The sequence below is a fragment of the Rhinopithecus roxellana genome, chromosome 12 (genome assembly GCF_007565055.1).
Source record: "Rhinopithecus roxellana isolate Shanxi Qingling chromosome 12, ASM756505v1, whole genome shotgun sequence".
Lineage (NCBI taxonomy): Eukaryota > Metazoa > Chordata > Mammalia > Primates > Cercopithecidae > Rhinopithecus > Rhinopithecus roxellana.
The window spans coordinates 123,433,369-123,458,226 of NC_044560.1; the positions used below are offsets into that span (position 1 = coordinate 123,433,369).

The window sequence follows — 24,858 nt, forward strand, 5'->3', positions numbered from 1 at the left end:
GAGTTTCAGTTTCCTTGTCCATAAAATGAAGGTAATAATAGTATCTACCCATGATATTTTATAAACACTAAATAAATATAAGTGCCTGGCACAATGTAAACAGTCAAGAAGTGTTCACTGTAATTATCAGTAGTAATCATCATAATAATAAATTATAAAGGTCTATGACAGAACCAATGACAGGAAGTCACAAGATCTTATTTGAGCAAATCCATTATTATTCCCCATAAAAGAGTTGTGAGTAGCAGACTGACTCATTCATTCAAGGCCATCTCTTATTTACGAGCTACGGGCTTCATCCAGACCACAATATATATGCTCTTGAATACACATATGTATATACACACAGAGCTGTGAACATGGGCCCCAGCACCACCAGGGCCTAAATCTCTCCTAATAAACACAGAATTTGTCAAACCATACACTTCCGTTTACTTAAAGAGATCTGCTTCATATAAGATTAAGTTGTTTGGTTGGGCGTGTTGGCTCACATTTGTAATCCCAGTACTCTGGAAAGCCGAGGCAGGTGGACTGCTTGAGCTCAGGAGTTTGAGACCAGCTTGGCCAACATGGTGAAACCCCTGTCTCTACTAAAAATACAAAAATTAGCCAGGTGTGGTGGCACATGCCTGTTGTCTCAGCTACTTGGGAAGCGGAGGTGGGAGGACCACTTGAGCTCGGGAAGTCGAGGCTGCAGTGAGCTGTGATCATGCTGCTGCATTCCAGCCTGGGTGACAAAGTGAGACCCCATCTCAAAACAAAACAAAACAAAACAAAACAAAGGTCTTCACGACTTACATCAACTGAATAAAGGTAGGTGTACTGGACTAGAAAATATTAATTTTGTGTAGGTCTCATATATTTTCCAAACTCTCAGGCTTACATCAATCACACTGATGATCAAAAGCGAAGAAAGGATGAGGATGGGCAGAAACATCACACAGTAAGTGTAACATTCTCACATGTCCAAGATGATCAGTTCAAGTTGGTGTCTGAGGCCAATGGAACTGCTAACAATCCATCCTGAAAGCAAGGATGGCTTCCTCGGTAGGTATAAACTATAACATTCCAAATCAGGCCCAAAGTACCTTTTCTGGAGATTCACACAATATATTTTCTGGTTTCAGATCACGATGAGCAATGCCTGACATGACAAAGAGCAAAAAAATGGTTAACATATGCACATAATTATCCAACATTCCACACACAATTAATTTTTTCCAAATGCTGTTGTTCGCAGATTAATTCCCAATTACGGTACATTAAAAAATCAACGAGCTGCAGGAGGCAGAAGTAACCAGAGACACAAACCAAAAGCACAGTTGATTCTGCAGGTTCTTTTGAAGAGGAGGGTTTAGAAGTCTGGCAGGGATAAGAAGGGCTAAATGAATCCCAGCCAGCCTACCCCTCAGCACCACAATGACCACCAAGAAGAAGGCCTAATGCAGAGCAGAGAGCTCTGCAAACGGCAATGCTTGGAACAGCAATGCAGAAATAATTAGTGCCTTGTTTAAGAGCATCTCAGGGGCTTAACTGCTCTACCTCATTTCTTCTTGTGTGGGCAATTAAAAAAAAAAAATTCCTTCAGTGCGAGTCTCTGAATGTTCAGAGGAGCAAGTGTTAGTTACCAAATCTCCCAAAGTGACCGATTCCCTTCTCCCCTGCTTTGCATGTCCAAGGGAGCCCTGCCAGCAGCACAGCAAAGACTGCTTTGCCCCCAGGATGCTGTTATTTTTGTTTTTTAAAATAGAGATGGGGTCTCGCTATAGCCCAGGCTGTTCTTGAAATCCTGGCCTCAAGCAATCCTCCTGCCTTGGCCTCCCTAAGCATGGGGATTACAGGTGTGAGCCGCCACGCCGGGCCCACCGGGGTTGCTGTTTTTAAGAGAAAACCCCTGCACTTTGGCCAGGACTCCTGAAGGAGACTGGAGATAGGAGCTTAGTTCCATGAGGGGTTAACCTGCTGACCTGGCCAAGAAGGCACCTGGGGGAGAGTCCTCTTCCAACCAAAGAAAGGGACAAAGAACTAACTCAGGGCCATGGTGTTTTGGTGGAGGACACAGAAACCTCCCTTTCCTCTTTCCTTCCACAGCACATGCAGCACAGATACAGGGCTGGAAGGCTCAGCAAGAGTCAGAGCTATAGCTTGGAAGTACTGGAAAGCAGCAGCGGATTCTCGGGGTGATGGGAAAAGCAAAATCTACTTCACTAAACTCCCTCAGTGATCAACTTTTTCAGCAGTCCTCCAATTCCCGACTAGAAGGCAAAGGCCTGCTGGCCCAGGCCACGGGAGGCACTTCACTAAAGAAGAAAAACCTGAGCTCCAGCAAGCTCAGTAACTTCATCAGTCACCTAATTGAACGAGAACCCAGAGCAACTCAGTCCAGGCTGCACAAATTGAGTAGCACTGCTCTGCAGCTCGCTGCACTAAAAGTGAAAGATATTTTCCATTACAGCAAGTGCTCCCACAGAAGGATCACGAGTCGCACATGGAGCCTTACTCTCCAAATAGGCGCCCATGGCCCAGTCGTCCCTCAGCCTGAGAACTCAGAGAGCCAGGCTGTAATAATGGGGCTGCTGTGTGAGCACAGCAGCCATCGAGCTGCTCCGGTTCATTTCCCAGAGGTTGAGCTGCAATGTGTCCAGTATTTAAAAGTATGGAACTTGTTTCAGGGCTGACCCATTCTTGCCCAATTCATCTTCCCCGTGTGAAGTTATTTAGCAAACAGCCAAGTTCAGCTGGAAATCGTTTTTCATCCCCTCCAACTTCTAGTCACATGGGCAGCTGGCCAGCTACATGTTAACAAGCGCCTCAGAACTCCAAAGACACCACCGGCCTCTGTTCCCTTCAGTGCATTCTTGTAAATAAATAAATAAATAAATAAATAAATAAATAAATAAATAAATAATAAAACCTGCCTTTACCAACCCCTCCAAGGGGTGGATCTTGTAAAAAGCATGACCCAGTTTTGCAGTCTACAGAGGCAGCTTGGGGAGCAGTTGTAAATCTTTGTCAGGCAGGTGTTACCTCTATGCATCCCAGCTTTCAGAAACAGAGCTGCTGCTATTCATCATGCTGCGGAAGGCACAGACACTCCCTTCTAGTTTTCATCCTAGGTGCAAGTCAGGGCCCCAGCATGGGCACTGTTGGTATGCAGACCTCTTTCAGCCACTGGAGGAGGGAGATGGGCTCAATGAACCTGAACCTCCTGGACACACGCCACACTCGCCTGCACTGGATTGTGGGCACCAGGTGGGATGTGTGAGTAGCATGCCTACCACTGGTCCCAGGCACCCACAACCAATGTGGCTGGCCAACATCCACAACAGAGAGGGGGCAGACCTAAGTCACAAGTTATTCACTTCATTCCCACCCCCACCAGGCAGAATGCTTTAAGGGAATATTAGGAATAAAAATGCTTTCTTCCTGGTGGGGGCGGGGGTGAGGATGGAGGAAATAAATCGTATTTATTGAAGAACTATGACATACCAGGAACTATACTCCATCTATGCTGCACATATACAATACAAACACAAGATACACATTTTTCATCTATAAAAGGCTTAGAATAGTGCCTAGCACATACCAAGTGCTATACAGTGTTAACTACAGTCTATGATGCTATTATCTCAAATTCTCACCATAGGGTAGGCATTATTACTGATAGAACACATAGCTAGAAGACATGTGAAACCAGGATTCATTTTTTCCAGGGTACTGCTGTTAGGCAAATTAAAAAAAAAAAAAGTATAGAATAGTCAAACGGATTTATGGAAATGTAAAAACAATGTGTGGAAAGATTTAAATCACTACAAAAGTTCCTAAATAATCAGTCATAGGAAAGGGACTGTAACCTGAAGTGTAAATCAAATCTAGTAACCTGTGAGTTACCAATGTGCTCTTCAACAGATACCTCAAATGTACCTGTTAATAGAAAAGTATAAGATAGGCACCGTGACTCACACCTGTAATCCCAGCAATTTGGGAGGTTGAGGTTGGAGGATCGCTTGAGCCCAGGAGTTTGAGACCAGCCTGGGCAACATAGGGAAACTCCATCTCTACAAAAAAATACAAAAATTAGCTGGTCGTGGTGGCACACACCTGTAGTCCCAGCTACTAGGGAGGCTGAGGTGGGAGGATTACTGGAGCCCAGGGAGGTTGGGGCTGCAATGAGCCCTGAAGGTGCCACTGCACTCCAGCCTAGGTGACAGACTGAGACCTTGTCTAAAAAAGAAAAAAAAGGAAAAAGAAAAATATATTTTTCATTTACTGTGAACAAGATATATTAAACTATGTATATCCTATCATGACAATTTTGAAAAGAGACAGAGGTGATGTATTTTAAAAGACTAGAAAGAATAACACCAAGATATTCACATTAAGAAGGTCATATTGTGTATGAGCTTTATATTCCTCACACGATAAGAATCTAAGAAAAGAAACATCATCCACACACAGTCACACATACCCTGTTCAATGTGAAATTTATTCTTTCTCCTCCCTGCTCTTTCTCCTGTATCCCTATGCTGCTCAGCAGCTCCACCACCCACCCACCGTTGGCAGCATAAGCCTCGGAGCCATCCTGGACTGTTTCTCGCCCAACTCCCATGGGTGAGCATGTTCAAACCTCAAGCTGTCTTCCAGCCACACCATCTCCTGCACCAGCCCTCTGCCTGGCCTACCACCTCCCTCGGTACCCAGAGGCTGGCCAGCCCAACCCACCCACCAAGGCAAAGGCTGGGTTCACCTTTGGTATGCAGGAAGTCAAGGGCAGCAGCAACGTCCCGCACCACTCGGCTGGCTTCTCGCTCATTGAAGTGCTTTTGCTTCTGGATGTGGGCTAAGATAGAACCTGGGGAGCAGAGGGGACACAGAAGAATGCCATTTTGGGCTCCAGTAAGTATAACTTCTTTTTTTTTTTTTTTGAGACGAAGTCTCGCTCTGTCACCCAGGCTGGAGTGCAGTGGTGCAATCTCAGCTCACTCTCGAACTCCTGACCAAGTGATCCACCCGCCTCAGCCTCCCAAACTGCTGGGATTACAGGCGTGAGCCACCGCACCTGGCCGTTTAACTTCTTAGAGGCCAAGTTTTCCCAAGTTTTGAAAACTTGGGGTGGGGACATGGGGATTCATTGCTTATTCATCACTACCTGTCCAGCTCCAAGTGTGGGGCCTGGCACAGAGGAGGTACCAGCTTGTATGTCTGTTAAACAAAACTGGACTGCTCTCTTCTGTACCTGTCTATGAGGAGCTCAGAAACGAGAGAGAACAACTATTAATAGAGCCAAAAAATATTAACAATGCTGGGGCTGATTTGGCTTCTGCAATCAAAAGGAATGAAACTGAAGGCGCTTGGAGCTGAGGGGACTTTCTGTAGCAACATTTTCTCCCCTGCATCTGATCTCTGATCCAAACAAGAGCACAAACTTTCAAATGGAAATGCCACACCCTTGCCAGGCATGTAAAGGCCTGGGAAAAGGGGGAAAAAATGGGTTTTCCTCCTGAATGTTCCCATTTATCATTGTTTTGTTGGCAATGGCTAACATTTACTGAGTAGTGACTAGTGCCATGTGCTATGGAATACTCTTGAAATAAACTGTCTTACTCTCACCACAGCTGGACAAAATGGGCAGTATACTTATCCTCGTTTTACAGAGGGGGATCCTGAAGCCAAAAAGAAAAACGGTCGAGGAACTTGCCCAAGATTACGCATCAGTAAGGGGTGACACCAGGACTTAGGCCCAGGGCAGTTAGGCTTCAGAGTCTGTGCAGACATGCCCCAGCAGGACTTGTGGTCTGACTGCTGCAGGGATGGACTCTCTTGAGCCAACCACACTGGGTCTGGCCTCAATAAGCTACATTAAGTTTACTGATATGGCAACGGAGGATCCCATCTGCATGTAGCATTTCAAACATGTACTTAACAGTCAGTCATGTGTTGTTGGGTGGTGCAGGGGCAGACACAGGCAGGAACATGTGACTTGGTTTCATGTGGTCTACGTTTACTACTAGAAGCCAGTATTTCTGGGCTGCAGGTATTATCTCTGTGTCCTAAAAATGGCACATGTCTACTGTTTTTTTTGGGGGGGATGGGGAGAGCATGAGAGAAGGGGAAGAACTGCCAAAGACTGTTCATTTGCCAGATTAAACAATGGATCCCAATATGGTAGGGAACATTCCCAGAAAACCGGCTCCTGACTAGGTCTTAGCTTGCTCTGCTATAGTGAGCCTCGTTTTCAAATCTGCTAAAAGGAAAAGCAGAGAGTAATGCTCTACATTCTTTTTCTTTTTTTTCAGACGGAGCCTCGCTCTGTTGCCCAGGTTGGAGTGCAGTGGTGTGATCTTGGCTCACTGCAACCTCTGCCTCCCAGGTTCAAGCGATTCTCCTGCCTCAGCCTCCTGAGTAGCTGGGATTATAGGCATGCGCCAGCACGCCCAGCTAATTTTTGTATTTTTAGTAGAGACGGGTTTCACCATGTTGGCCAGGCTGGTCTTGAACTCCTGACCTCAAGTGATCTGCCCGCCTTGGCATCCCAAGGTGCTGGGATTATAGGTGTGAGCCACTGCACCTGGTCTACTCTACATACTTCTAAGACAGCCTCTAGCATACCAAATTGTTTTAATAATATTAGCAGCCAACATTTATTGGGCCCTTGGTGCCTACCAGACACTGTGCTAAGCATTTCACATGAATTATCTCATTTACTATTCACAGCAGCCTAGTGAGGTAGGTGCTATCAATATCTCTATTTTATAGAAGGGGATATTGTTTGGAAAAGGTTAAGTGACTTGCCCAGAATCACATGGCGGGTAAGCGATGGAGCGAGAGTTAAGCCGTAGTTGTGTTGGTTTCTAAAGCACGCTCCCTCATCCACCAAGCCCCTCCATGCAGCTCCAGACATCCTTGCAAGTGTGCCCCAAGATTGGGGGAGTGCTGGGAAGGGAAAGGGCTTCTCCGTCCCACCTCACTATGTCAGAAGAGCAACTTAAGTATACACCCCAGTGATTGTGTGTGTGGGTGATGGCATCTTTCCATCTGAAGGATGGCACATTCTCAGGCTTCCCCTCTGTCCTGGGTCTGTGTCCCAAACAATAGGACCTTCCTCTCCTCTGTTTTAGCCTTTCTAGACTTCACAATGTATTTGAGAGCTTCCACCCCAAAATTAATGTACTTAAACAGTGAACATGTCAAAATGGGATTGATAAATCGATGACTAGGTGTATCTATATATGACTCCTATTATAATGAAAAGGCATTTATAAAATACCCACACAGGTGACATTCTAAGCTCTGCAAAATGCTAATTATCATCCTTCCCTCCGGCCTCCCTTCTCCCAAATCAAGGGCAGTTTTTAAGTCCTTCATCCTTTTTATTAGCTTGACTCGTTTTGGAAGTCTCTGGGATTCATGATGGATGATCACCACCCTGGATCTTAATCAGAAGTCCACACACATACTCAACAGTAAGTACCTCCTTGCAATTTCTCAAAGACCAAGTAAAACCTTGTGTCATCTTCAAAGAACTCAATCAGCTCCAAAATGTTCCTTAAATAGGGAAAATAGGAGGAGAGGGAAAAGGGGGGAAATGGTATTATATATTCAAGTCTACTTACAAATACACAATGAAAAAAATATACAACACCTGGCAGTGGGGCAGAAATCAACTTGAAATCAGAATGCTTATTAAAGACCCGTGTGTGGAAGCAGCCAATGGTGTTAGCAAGATTCAGGTCACCTTATCTTTCCATAATGTTTAGTCTCTGGTGTTTTCACCAAGTCTGTGCTGTCAAACCCCAGCCCTAAAACCCACTAGGTAGAGTTATAAAAAAGTCCCGGTCACATTAAACTGAATAAAATCTGCAGCCGACTGGAAGCAATTGCGGCTAATAACACTGAATAGTAGGTGTGTGTCCTGGAGGCAAGCAGCAAATAATTACTTGCCCTCCCTCTTGCCCATAAATCACAGGGCAGTATTTACATTGCCTGGAGAAAATGGAAACATCTGTCAAATAGACTTGGGGCCTAACGTGGGCACCGCTAGACCCTAACTGCTAAGCGCTGCTTAATGAAACGGCCGCGTTCCTGGCCACCGTAGCACTTGTGGCCTTCCCCGGTGAGCACTCTCTGTCTGCCTGAGTATTTCAGTGGTCCGCCAACAAGGTCGTCTTGTAACTCAGTAGGGAAGCCACCAGCCTGGATATTGGAGGTGTTGGGGGCTTTTTTTCTTTTAAAGAATAAAATAAACGAAGTAGAGTCTCTAATGCTGAACTAAGAAGCTGCAGGGCTGAAAATAAAAATCTGTCCCTCATAAAAAAAATGCTGACTACTTTGGGAGATACCAGGCTTTTACTAGTGTGAAGGCGTCCAAATAAGATGGGCAAAATGGCCTCATTTGAAAGAAGATTGTGGAGGCAGTGCCTGGAGTTAAATCAACAGCAGCCCCCATCCTCGAAGCTTAATGACAAAGCCATCAATACCAGGCCACTGGCTCCCTGCTGACCCTGCCATGGAGGGAGAGAGCGGGAAGTGGAGTCTTAGAGGTGACCCTGATTTATAACCACGCTGGAAGAGCTGCTCATTTGGAGCTGGTGGTGGGCAGAATGAACTGAGGCTAGAGATGACCTGGACCCAGCTATCTAGAAGGAGTGCTAGACAAAGTTCCAGAATCTTAGTGGTATCTGCACATATGTAAATATTCTAGGAGCAGAAACAGCAGCAAATATTCTTAACAGTTCTCCTCATCTTGGTATTAAGGGCAAGTCCTTAAAGATTTCTACCAGGCAACACTCAGTCAACCTAGTTTCCACAGGTACCAAAAGAAATAAAACCCCATTTCCCCCCAACAACCACTGATTCAGATGGTTTATTCTTCTAACTTGCCCGAACTGCTGATATTTACAGTATTTCAGAAGACACAATAGCTCCTTTGCTGTTACTGCTGCTTTTCCTTTCTCTCCCTAATACTGAAAAGTGGAAGGAGGTACCTGCCTTGTGGGGACAGGAGTGAGAGCTAAATGCTGGGGTCAGGAGATAGTAAGAAATAGCCTCCTCTTCTGTGGCCAAGCGTCCCCCCAGAGAAGCAGCGAGAATCACATGATACTCACTTGTTTCCCTGACACTGATACAGCGTCTCCACCTCTCGAAACACCCTACTCCGACTGTGCCCTGCTTGTTTTTCGATGATCTGTGGGAAGAATAAAATCTGTCATGTACACCCACCTGACCTCAAAACAGCCCCTTGGCAGGAGCCCTCTGGGAGAATGCAAGGCCATACTCAGTCCAAATCCAGTGTCGAGAAGTCTGGCCTAGGCCTTGGTGACACCAGCACTGTGGCTCTGTTGGCAAAGCAGCAGACTGGCCTCAGGGCTTTCCAGCCCAGCTGAGCCCGTTCCACTCTGGCCAAGCACAACACCAAGGAAGTGAATGAGGCTGCTGCCCCCAGCTGCCCAGGAGAGACTGAGGCAGCCGACTAGACAAAGAGCTACCTTACTCAGCTCCTCCTCCTGTGGGCATCTCTTATCCGCCTTAAGGGTAAGCATTTACTGCGTCTACTGAAGGATCTTCTCATGCTGGAGGGAGAAAGGTTGATGGAGGACACTGTGGGGTGGAGCTAAAGCTTTGACACCCAGCTCAGAGGCTGCCTCCATGATCCCCCTGGCAGAAGTAGGCTCTTCCTCTTCTGAGAACTTACTCTTTGGCAGACACTGTGTTAAATGATTTATTTATGGCCAGGTGCAGAGGCTCACGCCTGTAATCCCAGCACTTTGGGAGGCTGAGGTGGGTGGATCACCTGAGGTCAGGAGTTCTAGACCAGCCTGGCCAACACGGCGAAACTCCGTCTCTACTAAAAATACAAAAAAAATTAGCCGGACATGGTGGTGGGCGCTTGTAATCCCAGTTACTCAGGAGGCTGAGGCAGGAGAATCACTTGAACTAGGGCGGTGGAAGTTGCAGTGAGCCGAGATTGTGCCATTGCACTCCAGCCTGAGTAACAGTGAGACTCCATCTCAAAATAAATAAATAAATAAATAAATAAATAAACAAACAAACAAACAAACAAACAAACAATAATAATAATTCATTTACACAATCTCGGTTGACCTTTATGACAACATCGAAAGACAGGGAGGTATGAAACATTTGCCCTCAGTCCAGAGCTGACTCCGAAGCCCTTGCTATCCCACACCTGCTCAGATGCTCTAACTTCTTCGAGGACCTGGAGGCTTTGTCTCTTCTGTGATACCGTGGGCTGCTCCCCCTCCACACCTTTACCCGAGATGCTTGGCAAATGCTGACTGAAGGAACAGATAAGCCAACAGATGGGAGGGTGGTTTCCAAAGGGACTGGCTGCCTCTGCAAAGCTCTCTGGACCCATCTGGAGCCTCAAACCACTGCACACCGAGCATGTGGGCAAATCTGCAGAGCCTAGCCCTGCCTTACAGCTCCAACGTGCACAGTAGGCAGCACAATGACATCCTCTTCCTTGAGACTTCAGACTTCTCCAATACAATGTGGCACAGACATCCATGATCAACCGTAGTTTTCTAAAAAAGTCTTTGACTGTAAACCACAGTGGGCCCATTTTCTGAGTAGAGAGGTGTAGTGCTGGGGAACAGAAGTGATTCAACTTCATTCCCCAAGCATTTCAGATCAAAGTCATGAAGAACTTTCTAGCAGGCAAGTTTTCCACAGCACAGTCTTCTCTGAGGAGGTAACGGGCTCTTGCTACTAGAGATGGGGGAACGGAACATGCACAACTATCTGGGCAGTCATAGAGGAAATTCAGGGTTAGGTTATCTTGAAATTCCATTCCCATCTTGAGACTCTAGGATCAGCTGGGTGCCTATAGGAAAAGCTGTAATAAGCTAAGTATTGTAGAGCCATGTTGGGAGAAGTAGCCCATCTCTAGGGAGCTTTGAAAGAGTAGGGGAGAGAAGAAACATGGGCAGAACTGCTGAAACCAAGGAATTGCCAAGCCAGAGTCCAGTGTTTGCCCCAAAGATGCCAGGGGGGATGTGGAGGAAGGGCCAGGTTTTCCTTCCATTATCCAACCTTGAAGAAATAAACCTCTCATCCATAAATGTATTTAAACCTTTGAAAATCGGTTTATGTTTGTGGTTTTTACCACATTTAGACAGATATATCAATTTTTTTTTTTTTGAGACAGAGTCTCCCTCTGTTGTCCAGGGTGGAGTGCAGTGGCGTGATCCTGGCTCACCTTTGCCTCCTGGGCTCAAGTGATTCTCCCACCTCAGCCTCCCAGGTAGCTGGAATTAGAAGCACATGCCACCACACCCAGCTAATATATATATATATATATATTTTTTTTTTTTTTTTTTTTTTTTTTTTTTGAGACCGAGTCTTGCTCTGTCGCCCAGGCTGGAGGGCAGTGGTGTGATCTTGGCTCACTGTGCAACCTCCACCTCCTGGGTTCATGGGATTCTCCTGCCTCAGCCTCCCGAGTAGCTGGGATTACAGGCGTGCAACATGCCCGGCTAATTTTTTGTATTTTTAGTAGAGATGGGTTTCACCATGTTGGCCAGGCTGGTCTTGAACTCCTGACCTCAGGTGATCAGCCTACCTCAGCCTCCCAAAGTGCTGGGATTACAGGTGGAGCCACCACGCCTGTCCTAATTTTTCTATTTACACTTAGGGATATGTTTTAAAAATCACTTGTAATTTATACTGATCTGTTTCCCAAAAGAAATTGAGATAGTGCTCTTGTTACCATGTGAAACAATACTCCAGCTGAAAGGAACGTGGCTTAGCAGACTTGCTCACCCTTCTAACCCGCAGCTGGGACTGCGGAAAGTTGGTTCAAAGAAAAGAAAACATTTCTTTCAGGATCCCATTGGGCTGGGATTGCCAGTGTGAGGTGGCACTTGACCTGGTGGCTCAGGTGGGTGATTTGAAATCAGCTTGGATTTAAAAAGACCCTTTCTCTAGGTGAGTAATCCTCAAACTTTGGTGGCTATGAGACTCACATGGGGAACCTGGTCAAACCACAGAGATCCAGGCCCTGTCCTACATCTGGAAACCTGGATATCTGTGTGCTTTGTTAGAGCTGTAAGGGCTTCTAATACACAGTAGCGTTCACAGCTGCCCTTCCTACATCAGTAGTCCTCAAGGGTTAGTGAGTGTCAGAGTCACTAGGGGAGTTTGTTAACATTTGTATTGCTGGGCCCACTCCTGTTTCTGAGTTGGTACTTCTCAGGTAGGGCCAGGTAGCTTCTATTTCTAACAAGTTCCCAAGTGATGCTGAGGCTGGTCCAGGGCACACATTTTGAGAACCACTGCTCAAGATCCAGCTGTTCTTCCATGTGGAGAGGGCAAGTGGAGGCACAGATGAGTGACACGAGCCACTCCAAGGCCTTGCAGCTAATTAAAGGCAGCAATGAGGCCAGAAGCCACTTCTCCTGCCCCAAAACTGAACGATCAGTCACTTTAGTTTTTTTTTCTTTTCATTATTTTTTCTGAGATAACATTCAGATGTTACCAAATCAGTCACCTTAGTTTTTAATTCTCACTATCATGCTAACATCTAATACTTGTATAGCATTTTGTGACGTGTAAAGTGTTTCCACCTCTCCCAGGATATTTTAATTTTCATCTTCATAACTGCCTCAGGAGACAGAAGGGAAGGTATCATCATTTAGAGATGTAGGAACTGAGGCTTACAGACATTTGATGACTTACCCAAAGTCAAACAGTTATAGTTTGTCAAAACAGAAATTCAGGTAGGCCTTCTAATTCCAAATCTGGTTGTCCACTCCCTGAAGTTGACTTCATTTGTCAGAATAATGAGAAACTTACTATGAGCCAAGCATTGTGCTAAGGACTTTACCTGTATTAACTTATTTAATCCTCACAACAATTCTACATAGGTTCTAGTGTTACACCCATTTTACAGATGAGAAAACTGAAGGACACAGAGGTTAAGTAACTTGCCCAAGGTAACACAGTAAGTAAGTAGAGAAACCAAGATTTGAATCCAGTGAATACAGCTTTAGAGCCCCCATTCTTATGGAAAATAACATTTATTTGGTTCAGGATGAGCTAGAAATGACTATTTGCAAAGTAAAGCCTGGCATTTAGCTGAGACACTCACTTTGACGGCATACTCTTTGCCATTCTGTAGGCTCACGGCACCTTGAACTTTGGCATAGGCTCCCTCTCCAAGCAATTCAGAGGTCAGCTTGTACATATCTAGAGGTGAAATGGATGAGAGGAATAACAAGATGAGTCACCCTACTGCAAGCTCAGATGGGAAGAACTTCTGTGGCTCAGCTTCCCTGATCAGACGACACAGGCACCCGATGACTCTAGCACTCAGTGACAAGGAAGACAAGTAGCTTTCCCAACCACCTCAGGACCCATTTTCTCAACAACAAGAGCATGTACAAGGCATCCTGTTCCTCATTTTAGAAATGAGGTCAGCAAAAGGGTCTCAATTCAGCACATACTTCCTGAACATCTACTATGTGCCAGACAGCATAACAGAGTAAGGAATAAAATAAAGGCCAGGTGCAGGGGCTTATACCTGTAATCTTAGCGTTTTGGGAGGTCAAGGCAGGAGGATTGCTTGAGGCCAGGAGCTCAGAACCAATCTGGCCAAACATAGCAAGACCCCATCTCTAATATATATATATTTATGATACCTCTCCTCTAAGGGTTGCGGTCCAGTGGGGAAGACAGACACATACACTGGTGACCCCAGAATAAACCAGGCATTGGTAAACACTATCACAGAGGGACAAGGTACAGTAAAAAAAAAAAAAAAAAAAAAAAAAAAAAAGTTGGGAGAGGAAAGGGTTAAATATGTTCAGAGAGGCTGGGCACGGTGGCTCACACCTGTAATCCCAGCACTTTGGGAGGCCAAGGTGGGCGGATCAAGAGGTGAAGAGATCGAGACCATCCTGGCTAATGTGGTGAAACCCTGTCTCTACTAAAAATACAAAAATTAGCTGGGTGTAGTGGCACACGCCTAAAGTCCCAGCTACTTGGGGGGGCTGAGGCAGGAGAATCACTTGAACCTGAGAGGTGGAGGTTGTAGTGAGCCAAGTTAGTGCCACTGCACTCCAGCCTGGCGACAGAGTGAGACTCCATCTCAAAAAAAAAAAAAAAAAAAAATTTGTTCAGAGAATCTGGAGGATCCTCAGAGAAGGGCTATGATTTGAATGAATATTCATGTACTCATTTACTGACCACCTATTATGTGCCGAGCTCTGTGTAAGCACTGGCTATACAAAGGAGAATAAAACACTGTTCTATTTTATACCCCATACAATGGAAGTCATTGGAGGCTTCTGAGAAGTCTCCAGAAGTCACCCACAGGAAATAGAAGTAGGATGCAAAGGATGCCTTGAGGTTTTTAGGGTACTGAGTCATAGCTATTCTAACAGAGTAATAGATCTGGGTTAAAGGAACATCTAGGTGACCTGCCCAAGCTCACAAAGGGCACAGCTCTTTGAGCCCCTTCCAAAGGACGCCGCATCTCCATCACAGCACTAGCTGCCTGACCTCATCCCCACTCAGCCTCCATCCTTCAGCCTTTTCCTCTTGAGGCACCTAGCATTGAAACCACAGCCACAGCTGAAGACATTTCACCCATGAATTAGATTTTATCACTTTCAGTCAGGAGAAGTCCTGTCATTGCACAAACCGTCCTTAAAAAACAGGAACTACTCTCTTGTGTTAACTGAAAGAGCAGAAGAGCCGTTGATTAGGAAACTATTTGAAAACCCTTGGGATCTTTGTCTCTCCCCGATCCCCATCCCCTGACACACACACACACACACACACACACACACACACACACACACACCCCTGCTGTTTGAGTTAAAGGCAAACAAAAAAACCCCGCTGAAAGTACCTTCTTGGTTCCATCATAGTTTGGTCTTTCAGTTGTTTATAAGAGCCGATGGCACACTGTTATTCGTAAGTGTTTTAAACGACGTGCTTCTCACAATGGACACGTTGGCATTAGCCCTTTACACATATCAGGATAAGGGGGTGACTGGAGGTCCCATATTCCCAACCCATAAAGTGCTTGTTATTGGAACCACTCTACAGAACAGCCAATTCACTAGTGTGTCTGGAAGGCTGGAAGGAGGGACCATGAGGGGAAGCTACTTCAGACCTCACAATGAAAGAAAACAAAACAGATGAAGCGGGGCATGTTACTCCTAGGAGTAGCTACTGATGCTTTTGGTGCTCTGCACAAGTGTCCAATCACCCCATCACATGCCCAGTGATAACAGGACCCACACTGAGCCTAGTGCCTTGCACATAGAGAGTGTCAAAAAATGTCTGATGACCCAGTATCGTGTCTACTGAGCACAACATGTACTCTATAAAATGTAGTCAAACACATACAGCATAAGTAGCTACAATCTGAGAGACAAACTCTCTGCTTATAGGAGACTCAAGTTTCATTTGCGGTCATGGCCTTTGGTATTTCTCTCTTCCTCTGACATGGTTCTATCTCTCAGCAGCCCCTCCAGGAATAGCTGAGGGAAGAATCACACCTGAAAAAAGGGTGGAAGACCCCAGGCAACGTCACTGATAGGTAGGTGTTCCTGTTCCCTGAAAAGGAAGCAGTACCTGAGCCATTCACAGGAGGCCAGTGCATCATCCGAGAGCTTTTTCCATCCCCGCTCTCTTTCTGTAATGCCCTGCGTAAACTCCCTCATCCCCATCTTATCTCCCTACCACACAGATAACCACCAGCCAGCTCTAACTTGACACATTCTGTGATCTGGATCTGTGGCTCCTGGAATGCTCCTCCCATACTTGGGGAGCTGCAGGCCCAGATATAGGGGAGTCATGTGACCAACCTTCAAACTTTCCTGGCAAGGAGTCAGTGGTCTGGGCCCTCCGCTTCTTCTTCCTCCTCCTGTCACCATCTGTGATGGGAAGGGGTTCACTGCTGCCCATCTCTGGGAGATATGAGGAGAAGGAAGGCAAACATCACTGTACTGGTCAAGCTGTAAATTTACCCAGAAGGAAAAAAAAGGTAGTGGGGGGAGGACCCAGGAGGCTTACACTGATGGTTTTTTAAATATCTGTGAAGACTATTGATTTGTTTTGACCTAGGAGGAAAAACTAAAGGCAAAGCCATTATGGGAGATCATTAACTGTGGAAAGGAGCTCAGACAGGCAGGCTAGATTAAAAGAAGCCAGCGGAAGCCTGCTTTAACCAAGCTCATTAGTGCATGGATTTAGATCTGCCAACGGTCAAACCATATTCTCCAAACAGAACGATGACTCCATAGGCAGAACCCCACCTGTGACATCCTCCAGCCTCAGCATCAGAAAGGCAAAACCGAGGGAGCTAGGCAAGAAGGGGGTTGGGAGCGGGGGACCATGCAGATGAGTCACAGGCTCAGCAACATCGCTATGGATGCGCACAGGGCACAAATGGCCTGGAGTGGAGGCAGCCTCTGTGAAGGTAGCAATAGGGCTGGGGTTCAAAATGGCCCCAAATTACTTCATGTCCAAGAGCACGGACTTGAGTGCCTATGGAGCCTACGGCACCCTCTCCTCCCATAGCTCCTCCACCGGAAGGGCTGCAGGTAAGGCCCATTCAGAAGTCAGCAGTTGACAGGTCTGCGCTAGGCTGCTGGATGAGGTCACTTATTGCAAAAAACCTTATTATCTCTCATTGGCAAGCACCTGGCTCCCCATCTTAAAGGGAGGATTTGTCAGGCAGGCATTCAGACACTGCACAGATTGGGCAGAAAAAGGTCGGATGGAAAGAATAAGCAGGACACTGAGATGGGAAAGAGAAAAGGAGGAACAGTGAACCAGTGCCCAATCACAGTCCTGTTTCTAAGACACTCTAGTATGGGCCTTTCCCTGTTAAAGATAAATTACTTATAGAACATGTCATGCCCCTGATCCAGAGTGGAGCCTTAATACTCTTTGCCTGCAGTTAGAAATAATAAGATTTCTCTGAAGTCTCTGGGTCTAAATCCCCACCAGGGTGATTAAACCTTTACATCCTTCTAAAATAGAGGCACTCGAGTGCTGATGGGGTATACGACGTGAGAGACTTTTAGACCAACCTTCAATAAACACAGGCTCTCGGTTGTTGGTGTTGTTTTTTTTTTTCCCCTTCTTTTTTTTTCTGAGAGCTTTTAAAATGGAAGCTGGCTCTTCGCCCATTGAGGGGAAAGGCCCACTCTCTTCTCAGAGGATCCGGTGGTATACGACCAGAGAAAGAGCAATTCTGCTAGGAAGACTGGTTAGTGCCCAGGCAGGTCCATACACTGTTCTCAGAGACAAGTACATGACAGCCATCAGGAGAAAGCACACAGGACGCAACTTTCAACACCACAATCCAGACAGCACGGTTACGCAGCCAAATGTCTGATAGCTCAATTTAGGCGCATTCTTCCATCCATTTTGGGGATCTGATGACAGCACATTTTTAATTATAGTGTAGAATGGGGAACAGATAAACACATGGATAAAAGAAATCCACAGAGGATCTCAAAATACAACTGTAGCCAAGAGCTTCAAACACCAAGATATATCTGGGGACGGCAACACCCTATGAATTCCAAGAATTAAACATCTGGCTGGACACCGTGGCTCACGCCTATAATCCCAGCACTTTGGGAGGCCGAGGCGGGCAGATCACTTGAGGTCAGAAGTTCGAAACCATCTTGGCCAACATGATGAAACCCTGTCTCTACTAAAAATACAAAAATTAGCCAGCCGTGGTGGCAGGTGCCTGTACAGTGCCAGCTACTTGGGAGAGTGAGGCAGGAGAATCGCTTGAATCTGGGAGGCGGAGGTTGCAGTGAGCCAAGATCACACCATTGCACCCCAGCCTGGGTGACAGAGCGAGATTCCGTCTCAAAAAAAAAAAAAAAAAAAAAAAAAAAATCAGCACCTCAACAGCCACCCTCACCAAGGTAAATTAAAATGAAAAAAGCTGCCCAAATGTATGACACAGTGGGAAATTCAGCAGAAATAAAACGCAGGGTACACTTATCTTCAGGAGCTCAGGGAGGGGGTGCTGGCCACTGGGGCAGCAGGCTGAGAAGGAGGAACAACTGTCTCTCTTGCCCTGACCTTGAGTGTAGTCCAGAGGCAACCCGTGTCCGCATCTATTTTCTCATCAGCACCGCGGGCCCAGTGCAGAGGAAACAGATTTGGGTTTCAGCTTTCTCCTTCCCCTGTCCACACTCTGATGGAGGGCCCCAGGACAAGCAAAACAGCCGAAAGGCAGGCAGAGCAGAGGAGCAGCAAGAGGACTGGAGGCATTATAATTCACAGGGGACACTCAGGCACATGACTTTAATGAGAAAACCCTGTTAGCAACAATTTATACTTGGTCTTTACCACAGCAGGGCTGAGGGAGCCTCTTGTGCAAGAAGCATCCCTCAGAGCACTGCCACACACGTAATATTAGATTTTATGGCTTCACACACACACAAAGATAGAATACCTGGTATATTCTGCATGGATTTCAATGAAAGAGGGTACGCCAGAAGGGACAAATGGTTAAGACTTTCCTTGGAAACGGAACTTGGAGAGTTGTTTCTGAAACTAGGAAGGAAAAAATGTAGGAAGATGGGTGAAGTGAAAGAAACATGCTTAGTTTCCCTGGTTACAAAGGGGGAAGAGAGAGGTGTCATAATCTCACCAAAGGGTTGCTAGTTGCCCATGTGGAGCCTGGCCACACACAGTTTTCATCACAGAGTCCACTAGCAGGTTTGTGGGGCCTTAATTCATCAGGCACACACTCACGGGATAAATGCTGCCTCAGGGAGTGGGACCCCCCTACAGTAAAGCTGCACCTCAGCTCACCTGCTTCCCTTGGCCTAGGAATTCTTCTTGGTCATCAAAACCCGGCTCAATAGTCCCCACCCTTTTGCAAGCTCCCTGATAACCCCAGATGAGTTAAGGTTTCTACAAAGACTTTGGAAGTCTGTTAGGCGCTATGCAAATGGAGGGTGTTACTGAGCAGAACTAGTAGTTGGTGCTCCATCCTCTGCTCCCAAATACCCTGCGAGAAGCTCCATGAGGGCACTGATTTTATTTGGCCTTGAGTGCTCCTGTGTTCCTAAAGGCCGAGATTGTCCCCTGTTCACTTGTTTCTCCTACAGATCGTGGCACAGTGTCAGACACATAGCAGCCATCAGAAATTGCACTGAAATGGAAATGATATGAAATGACATGCACACTGTTAGGTGCAGGGTATGTCACACTGGCCCTTCAGGTACCAAGTGCACATCCTGAAAGAAACATGGGTACAACTTTGCCCTGCAGACAATGCAGAGTAAGGCTACTTAGTTCTATGAATCCAGTTCAGGAATTCTACTAATTCCTGGATGAACCCCCTTTCAAAAAAGGGTCTAGGACACAAAAGGTCCTTCACTTTCTTTTCTTTTCTTTTTTTTTGAGATAGAATCTTGCTCTGTTATCCAGGCTGGAGTGCAGTGGCATGATTTTGACTTACTGCAACCTCCACCTCCCGGGTTCAAGCGATTCTCCTGCCTCAGCCTCCCAAGTAGCTGGGACTACAGGCACGTGCCACCATGCCTGTCTAATTTTTTGTATTTTTTAGTACAGATGGGGTTTCGCCATGTTGCCCAGGCTGGTCTTGAACTCCTGACCTCAGGTGATCCACCCGCCTTGGTCTCCCAAAGTACTGTGATCACAGACGTGAGCCACCACACCCGGCCAGGTCCTTTACTTTCTAAACAGAAGCCTGGTTCTTGCTATAGGATTGAGCAATGTGTCTGTTATTATAGAGGAGGAAGTGAGCACTTTTCAGTTTTCAGGCAGATCCCAGCTGGTCTGGAGGCTCCCAGCACTTCCGCTGCCTCCAGCCCTTGCCTTCCTCTTGGGAATGGCTCAGCGGTCCACCACGTGTCTATTAGTGGAGGTGGAAGTGGAACTGAAGCAGCAGCAGGCTGCTTGCTGACAGGGAAGGCACACAGGCTTGGCATCAGGCGAGCAAGGCAGAAGCCCTGGTTCAGATATTACAACAGAACCAAGGCCAAGTTACTGTGCCTCTTAAGAGTCTCAGTTTCCTCATCTATCAAATAGGTTTAAAAACACACCCGCCCTGTCTATCTCACAGGTTGTTGTAAAGACCCAATGATGGCCAGGTGCGGTGGCTCACACCTGTAATCCCAGCATTTTGGGAGGCCGAGGCAGGCGGATCACCTGAGGTCGTGACCAGCCTGACCAACATGGAGAAACCCCGTCTCTACTAAAAGTATAAAATTAGCCAGGCATGGTGGTGCATGCCTGTAATCCCAGCTACTCAGGAGGCTGAGGCAGGAAAATCACTTGAATCCAGGAGGTGGAGGTTGAGGTGAACCGAGATCGCGCCTTTGCACTCCAGCCTGGGCAACAAGAGGGAAACTCTGTCTCAAATAACAACAACAACAACAACAACAACAACGACAAAAATACCCAAAGATATACTTCATATAAATATGTTTCCAAAAACATATGCATATGCAGAGGTATGTATGCATACATATGAACCCAATAGAGTAGAAAGACTAGACGGAAATACACAAAACTGCTAATACACATACAATTTTAAAAAGCGACAACTATGTGGATATTTTGTACACATTATCTCTAATTCTTATCATAATCTCAAAAGGTAAATATTTTTGCCATATTTCAGGTAAGGAAAGCTCAGAGCAGGCAGCTGGTAGATTAAATAACCTACCCAATGCCAAACATCTAGTTAGTGGTTTAACTGGGTGGGATTCAAACTCAATGCTGCTCTTTCAAGTCCAGACCATTTCTAATATATAATAGTTTTCTCTATGTGATGAGGTGATTTTTATTTTCTTCTTTATATTTGCAATATTCTCTAACTTGTATACAGTGAAATTTATTTTTTATGCTATTCTTGTTTAACTCACGTTTTATTTTTAAATAAAGTACACCATAATCTTTCTCTAACACATATTGGAATTTGGTATCTGATTTTTAGTTTTTAAAAATGTGTCTGGATTTCTCTGTATTAAAATTCAACATTCAGTGATGAAAGAAGCATTTTAGGAATAAAGGTGCCTTGAAGATACTAATTTCACAATCATTCAAAACAACCAATGTTATTTTTTAAAAAATGTTACTTCTTAAAAGTAAATAGTTTATAAAAACAAACGAAAAAATGTGCTGAACACTGGAGCCTGAGAGCTATGGCTCTCCTCCACCGCACGAACTGCAGCAAGCTGCTTAGCTTCTCTGAGGATCAGTTTCCTTGTATACGAAATGAGGTAAGCAGAAGGCCTGGGCTGTCCATGTCACAAGGCTGCTGTGAGGATCGAATACGAGACTAGAAGTGAAAGCGCCACTGACTTACTCTTCAGTAATACTCTATTTATTGGACACCTACTGATCATCTGCTGCTAGACAATGAGAGTACAAGAGAAGACCCAGTCTCTTTCCTGATGGGCATTTAAATCTGCTGCTGACACTGAAAACAATTTCAACACAGTAGGACAAGTGCTGGGACAGGGAGGCTCCAGGTGCTGTGGAGCAGGTGAGAGGAAGCTAACCCAGTTGGGTAACTAGAGGAAAAGACAGCTAAGCCTCAATACCTGAGGGATGAGTGGGCTGGTCAGGCTGGGGCCTGGTAGAGAGTGTCCCAGACCAAGGAAGGGCTGGTCAGGCTGAGGCCCTCCTGGAGGAGGGCCAGAGGGCCAGTGGGGGCCACTGGTGATCGCTCTGGCTGGCAGGGGCACAGAGCACACGGGAGGAGGGATGACATTAGCTCACGAGCAGTCTCATCGTCATCGATGACGTCTCCATTCCTAGGCATATGTTTATCTTGTTTTCTCCATTAAAATAGGAATGCATATTTCATTTCTTTGTAAAACCTGTTAGTGAACAAGCACTGATGGAACTGAAAGTATGTTAAGTGTTAAGAATACAGATCCAAGAATCATCCTGGTTCCTGCAGGGGAGAGGTACAGAGAACTCACAGAGCAGATGAGGAAGGCTTGGGGAGGCTTCCTAGAAGGCCTACTACAGCACAGACAGTCCTGACATGCAGGTACCCATACACCGTTCTGCCCCAGAAGGTGACCTCGAGGCCCACCTTCTGAAAGAACTGTGTTACTTCTCCAATCTTACAAGCCACACTGTCCCCAAAGGAACCAGATCTGTACTCCAAATTTTGAAGAGCCTGCAGAGAACTCATCAGTTTTCATATCTGTGCGTGAAACCAGAGACAATCCTCTCCCCACTAAGAATCTGACTTTGCTAGCTAGCTCAGCTCTGCAAACTTAGCTCACACTCCTCTCCCAAGCACTTCAGAATTCTTTTCAAGGTCTCCCCAACCTTTAAGAGCGATTTCCCTCAGCCTAAAGAGCTTTCTTGAGAAGAAATAGTGGTGAGAGCAAGCAGAGGAGTGTAATTACCGACCCTTCTCGGGCATCAGCTAGCTGAGCATTCCACAACAAATGGAGAATGCAGAAAATGATCAGGAACTGAGGGACGCCGAAAGGAAGTGTCATGGGCACTCTAAGGAAGTGGCCAAGACCAAGAAATGTGAGACAGAGGAGGCAATGAGGGGGTGCCTGGGGAGACTGCCCCCCTCACTTACCTCTTTGAAGTAGCAACCGGAGCAGTATTAGAGTTAGAGTCCACATGACTACTCCTAGTGGTGACATGACTCACACACACACACATGCTGCTTACTGTAGGCCAGGCAGCATTCTAAGCACTTCACCAATGCTACACTTTACATATACTAACTTATTTAATTATCACAACTTTATGAGCTAAGGATCCAGATTTTACAGATGAAGAAACTGAAGTACAAAGAGATTAAATGATTTGTTCAAGGTCGCATACATCGTAAGTGGCAGAGCTGAGATCTAAATCTCGATAGTCTGGCTCAGAATTCAAGCTTTTAACCATTACACTGTATTTAAATTTTAATGCTGAAAGGCAGAAGGGGGTAGCTAGTAAAAGTAGCCAGGCACCAGTGAGAATGCTTTTGTTTATAACCCTTAGCACAGAGCTTCCCTGCTGATGTGCTGTGAATGAGATATTGATCCCCTCATCAGGCCTCCAGTCACTCGCTGTTACTCAGGTGTGCAGAACAGTATCATTTTCAGCGTGTGCTATGATGTGAAAAGGTTGGGCAGCACTGCCCTAGCTTCCAGAAATATGAAGGCATTATTACCACATTATCATCATCCTATTCATCGAAAACTTCATTCATCAGAAGTTTCTTCTTGTTCTGAGCTTGCCTTGTATTTTGTGTTTTGTCATCTTATGAAAGATGAGCTACCAACCAAAGTCCACCCACGTTATTTCATGGCAGTTCTGGTGTCAGGTACAGGCTACGTTCTTCTGCCTGACCCATTAGTGGGAAGATTTGGTTTTGTGGCATCATTATTATGCGGGGACAAGGAGAGGGTACACTCAAACACTAGTCAGATTTAACACATGATGGATGAAAGGAGTCACTTGTAAAGTCAGCTCAATCAAAGGACAGTCTGTTCACAGTGATACTGCAAGGGGCTAAGGTATTCCCCAAGAGTCTGGTGTGAGGGGAGGCTGGGCCGCAGCATGTAGGTGGCAGCGTCTCGCTTCGCTGCAATGAAACTGGCAGGTGAGGCCTGCTAGGGTGCCAGCAAGGAATCCCCCACAGGCCTCAGACAGGACTGGGGGCCTGAGAATCCCAGAGACAAAAGGTCACAACTCCAGTCCATCTTCTTCCTCTGTTCTGATTCTGGGATCACAAGCAGCCTTCAGAGCTGTCACTGCATCTCCTGGTGGAAGGAACAGCAAGAGGAAGGACATGGAAGGGGAGAAGGAAGTGTGTGCTGAAGAAACAGCAAGCAGGAGGAAAGGGCTGGATGCAAGTGGGGAGCAGCATGTAAAAAGCTGACGAAGGTGGGCTGCGCTCAGGCCCCCAGGCACAAACGCAGTCCACGAGGCTCTCCAACCCCCAGCCCCTGTCTACCTTCCAGCCTCAGCACCCAACACAGCCACTGTTTCACGGAAAAATGAAACTAGCGGCTAGTTTCACTGGCAATTCAAGGGATCTCACACGTGCTTTTCCTTGAGTCAAGTGCTGTACTTTGGTTTGCCGCAGAAGTGCTTTATGAGTATTTCAATTTTGTTACACAGAATATTAAAGAGATCTATACTCAGGGTTGGAATTCAATAAAACTGATAATTTTTGCTACTTCATCAAGGACATTCTTGTGTGAAAATGGCATTTAAAAAAAAGCCAGGTGCGGTAATCCCTCATGCCTGTAATTCCAGCACTTTGGGAGGCTGAGGTGGGCAGACCACCTGAGGTCAGGAGTTGGAGAACAGCCTGGCCAAATGGCAAAACTCTGTCTCTATTAAAAATACAAAAATTAGCCAGGTGTGGTGGCAGGTGTCTCTAATCTCGGTTACTCAGGAGGCTGAGGCAGGAGAATCACTTGAACCTGGGAGGCGGAGGCTGCAGTGAGCTGAAGTTGTGCTGCTGCCCTCCAGCCTGGGTGACAAAGTGAAACTCCACCTCAAAACAAAAACAAAAACAAAAAACTGGGAGTACAGAGCCATGGAGAATACAATGGCTACTAGCACAGTTCAGCATCACCACCTTGACCAAGGCACCGATAGTATTACCCACTGTTGCTCTGCAACAACAGATAACATATTAGTACTATTACAAAAATCATTTTGACTGCACAGATTCCTGGAAGAGTTTTGGGGACCCCCCATGGTCTGCAGTGTATGCTGCGAACCACTGGCCTAGGTGATGGGGAGGGACTGGGTGTGACTGGAGCTGTGCCTGGGGACCACGGAATTGACTGTGATGCGAAGAACAAAATGGAGGCTAGAGAGTGAGGGCTGAAAAAGGCG

General features: G+C 46.1%; 1 protein-coding gene across 11 annotated transcripts in view; it reads right to left on the reverse strand.

Moving 5' to 3' along the window:
• The window catches only part of MKNK1 (MAPK interacting serine/threonine kinase 1), a 46,242-nt gene that overhangs the window by 9,572 nt on the left and 11,812 nt on the right, over nt 1-24,858 (reverse strand). For 6 of the 11 annotated variants that reach the window (XM_010363016.2, XM_030941998.1, XM_010363015.2 and 3 more), the window contains 7 exons: nt 18,458-18,558; nt 15,837-15,938; nt 13,109-13,206; nt 9,105-9,184; nt 7,472-7,545; nt 4,748-4,852; nt 1,089-1,144 (listed from right to left, as the gene is read on the reverse strand). In XM_010363016.2, the coding sequence (XP_010361318.2) occupies nt 1,089-1,144; nt 4,748-4,852; nt 7,472-7,545; nt 9,105-9,184; nt 13,109-13,206; nt 15,837-15,938; nt 18,458-18,473 (531 nt within the window). In that variant the 5' untranslated portion in view covers nt 18,474-18,558. The remainder of the gene's footprint in view (nt 1-1,088; nt 1,145-4,747; nt 4,853-7,471; nt 7,546-9,104; nt 9,185-13,108; nt 13,207-15,836; nt 15,939-18,457; nt 18,559-24,858) is intronic. The other 5 variants (XM_030942000.1, XM_030941996.1, XM_030941999.1 and 2 more) reach the window with 1 other exon arrangement.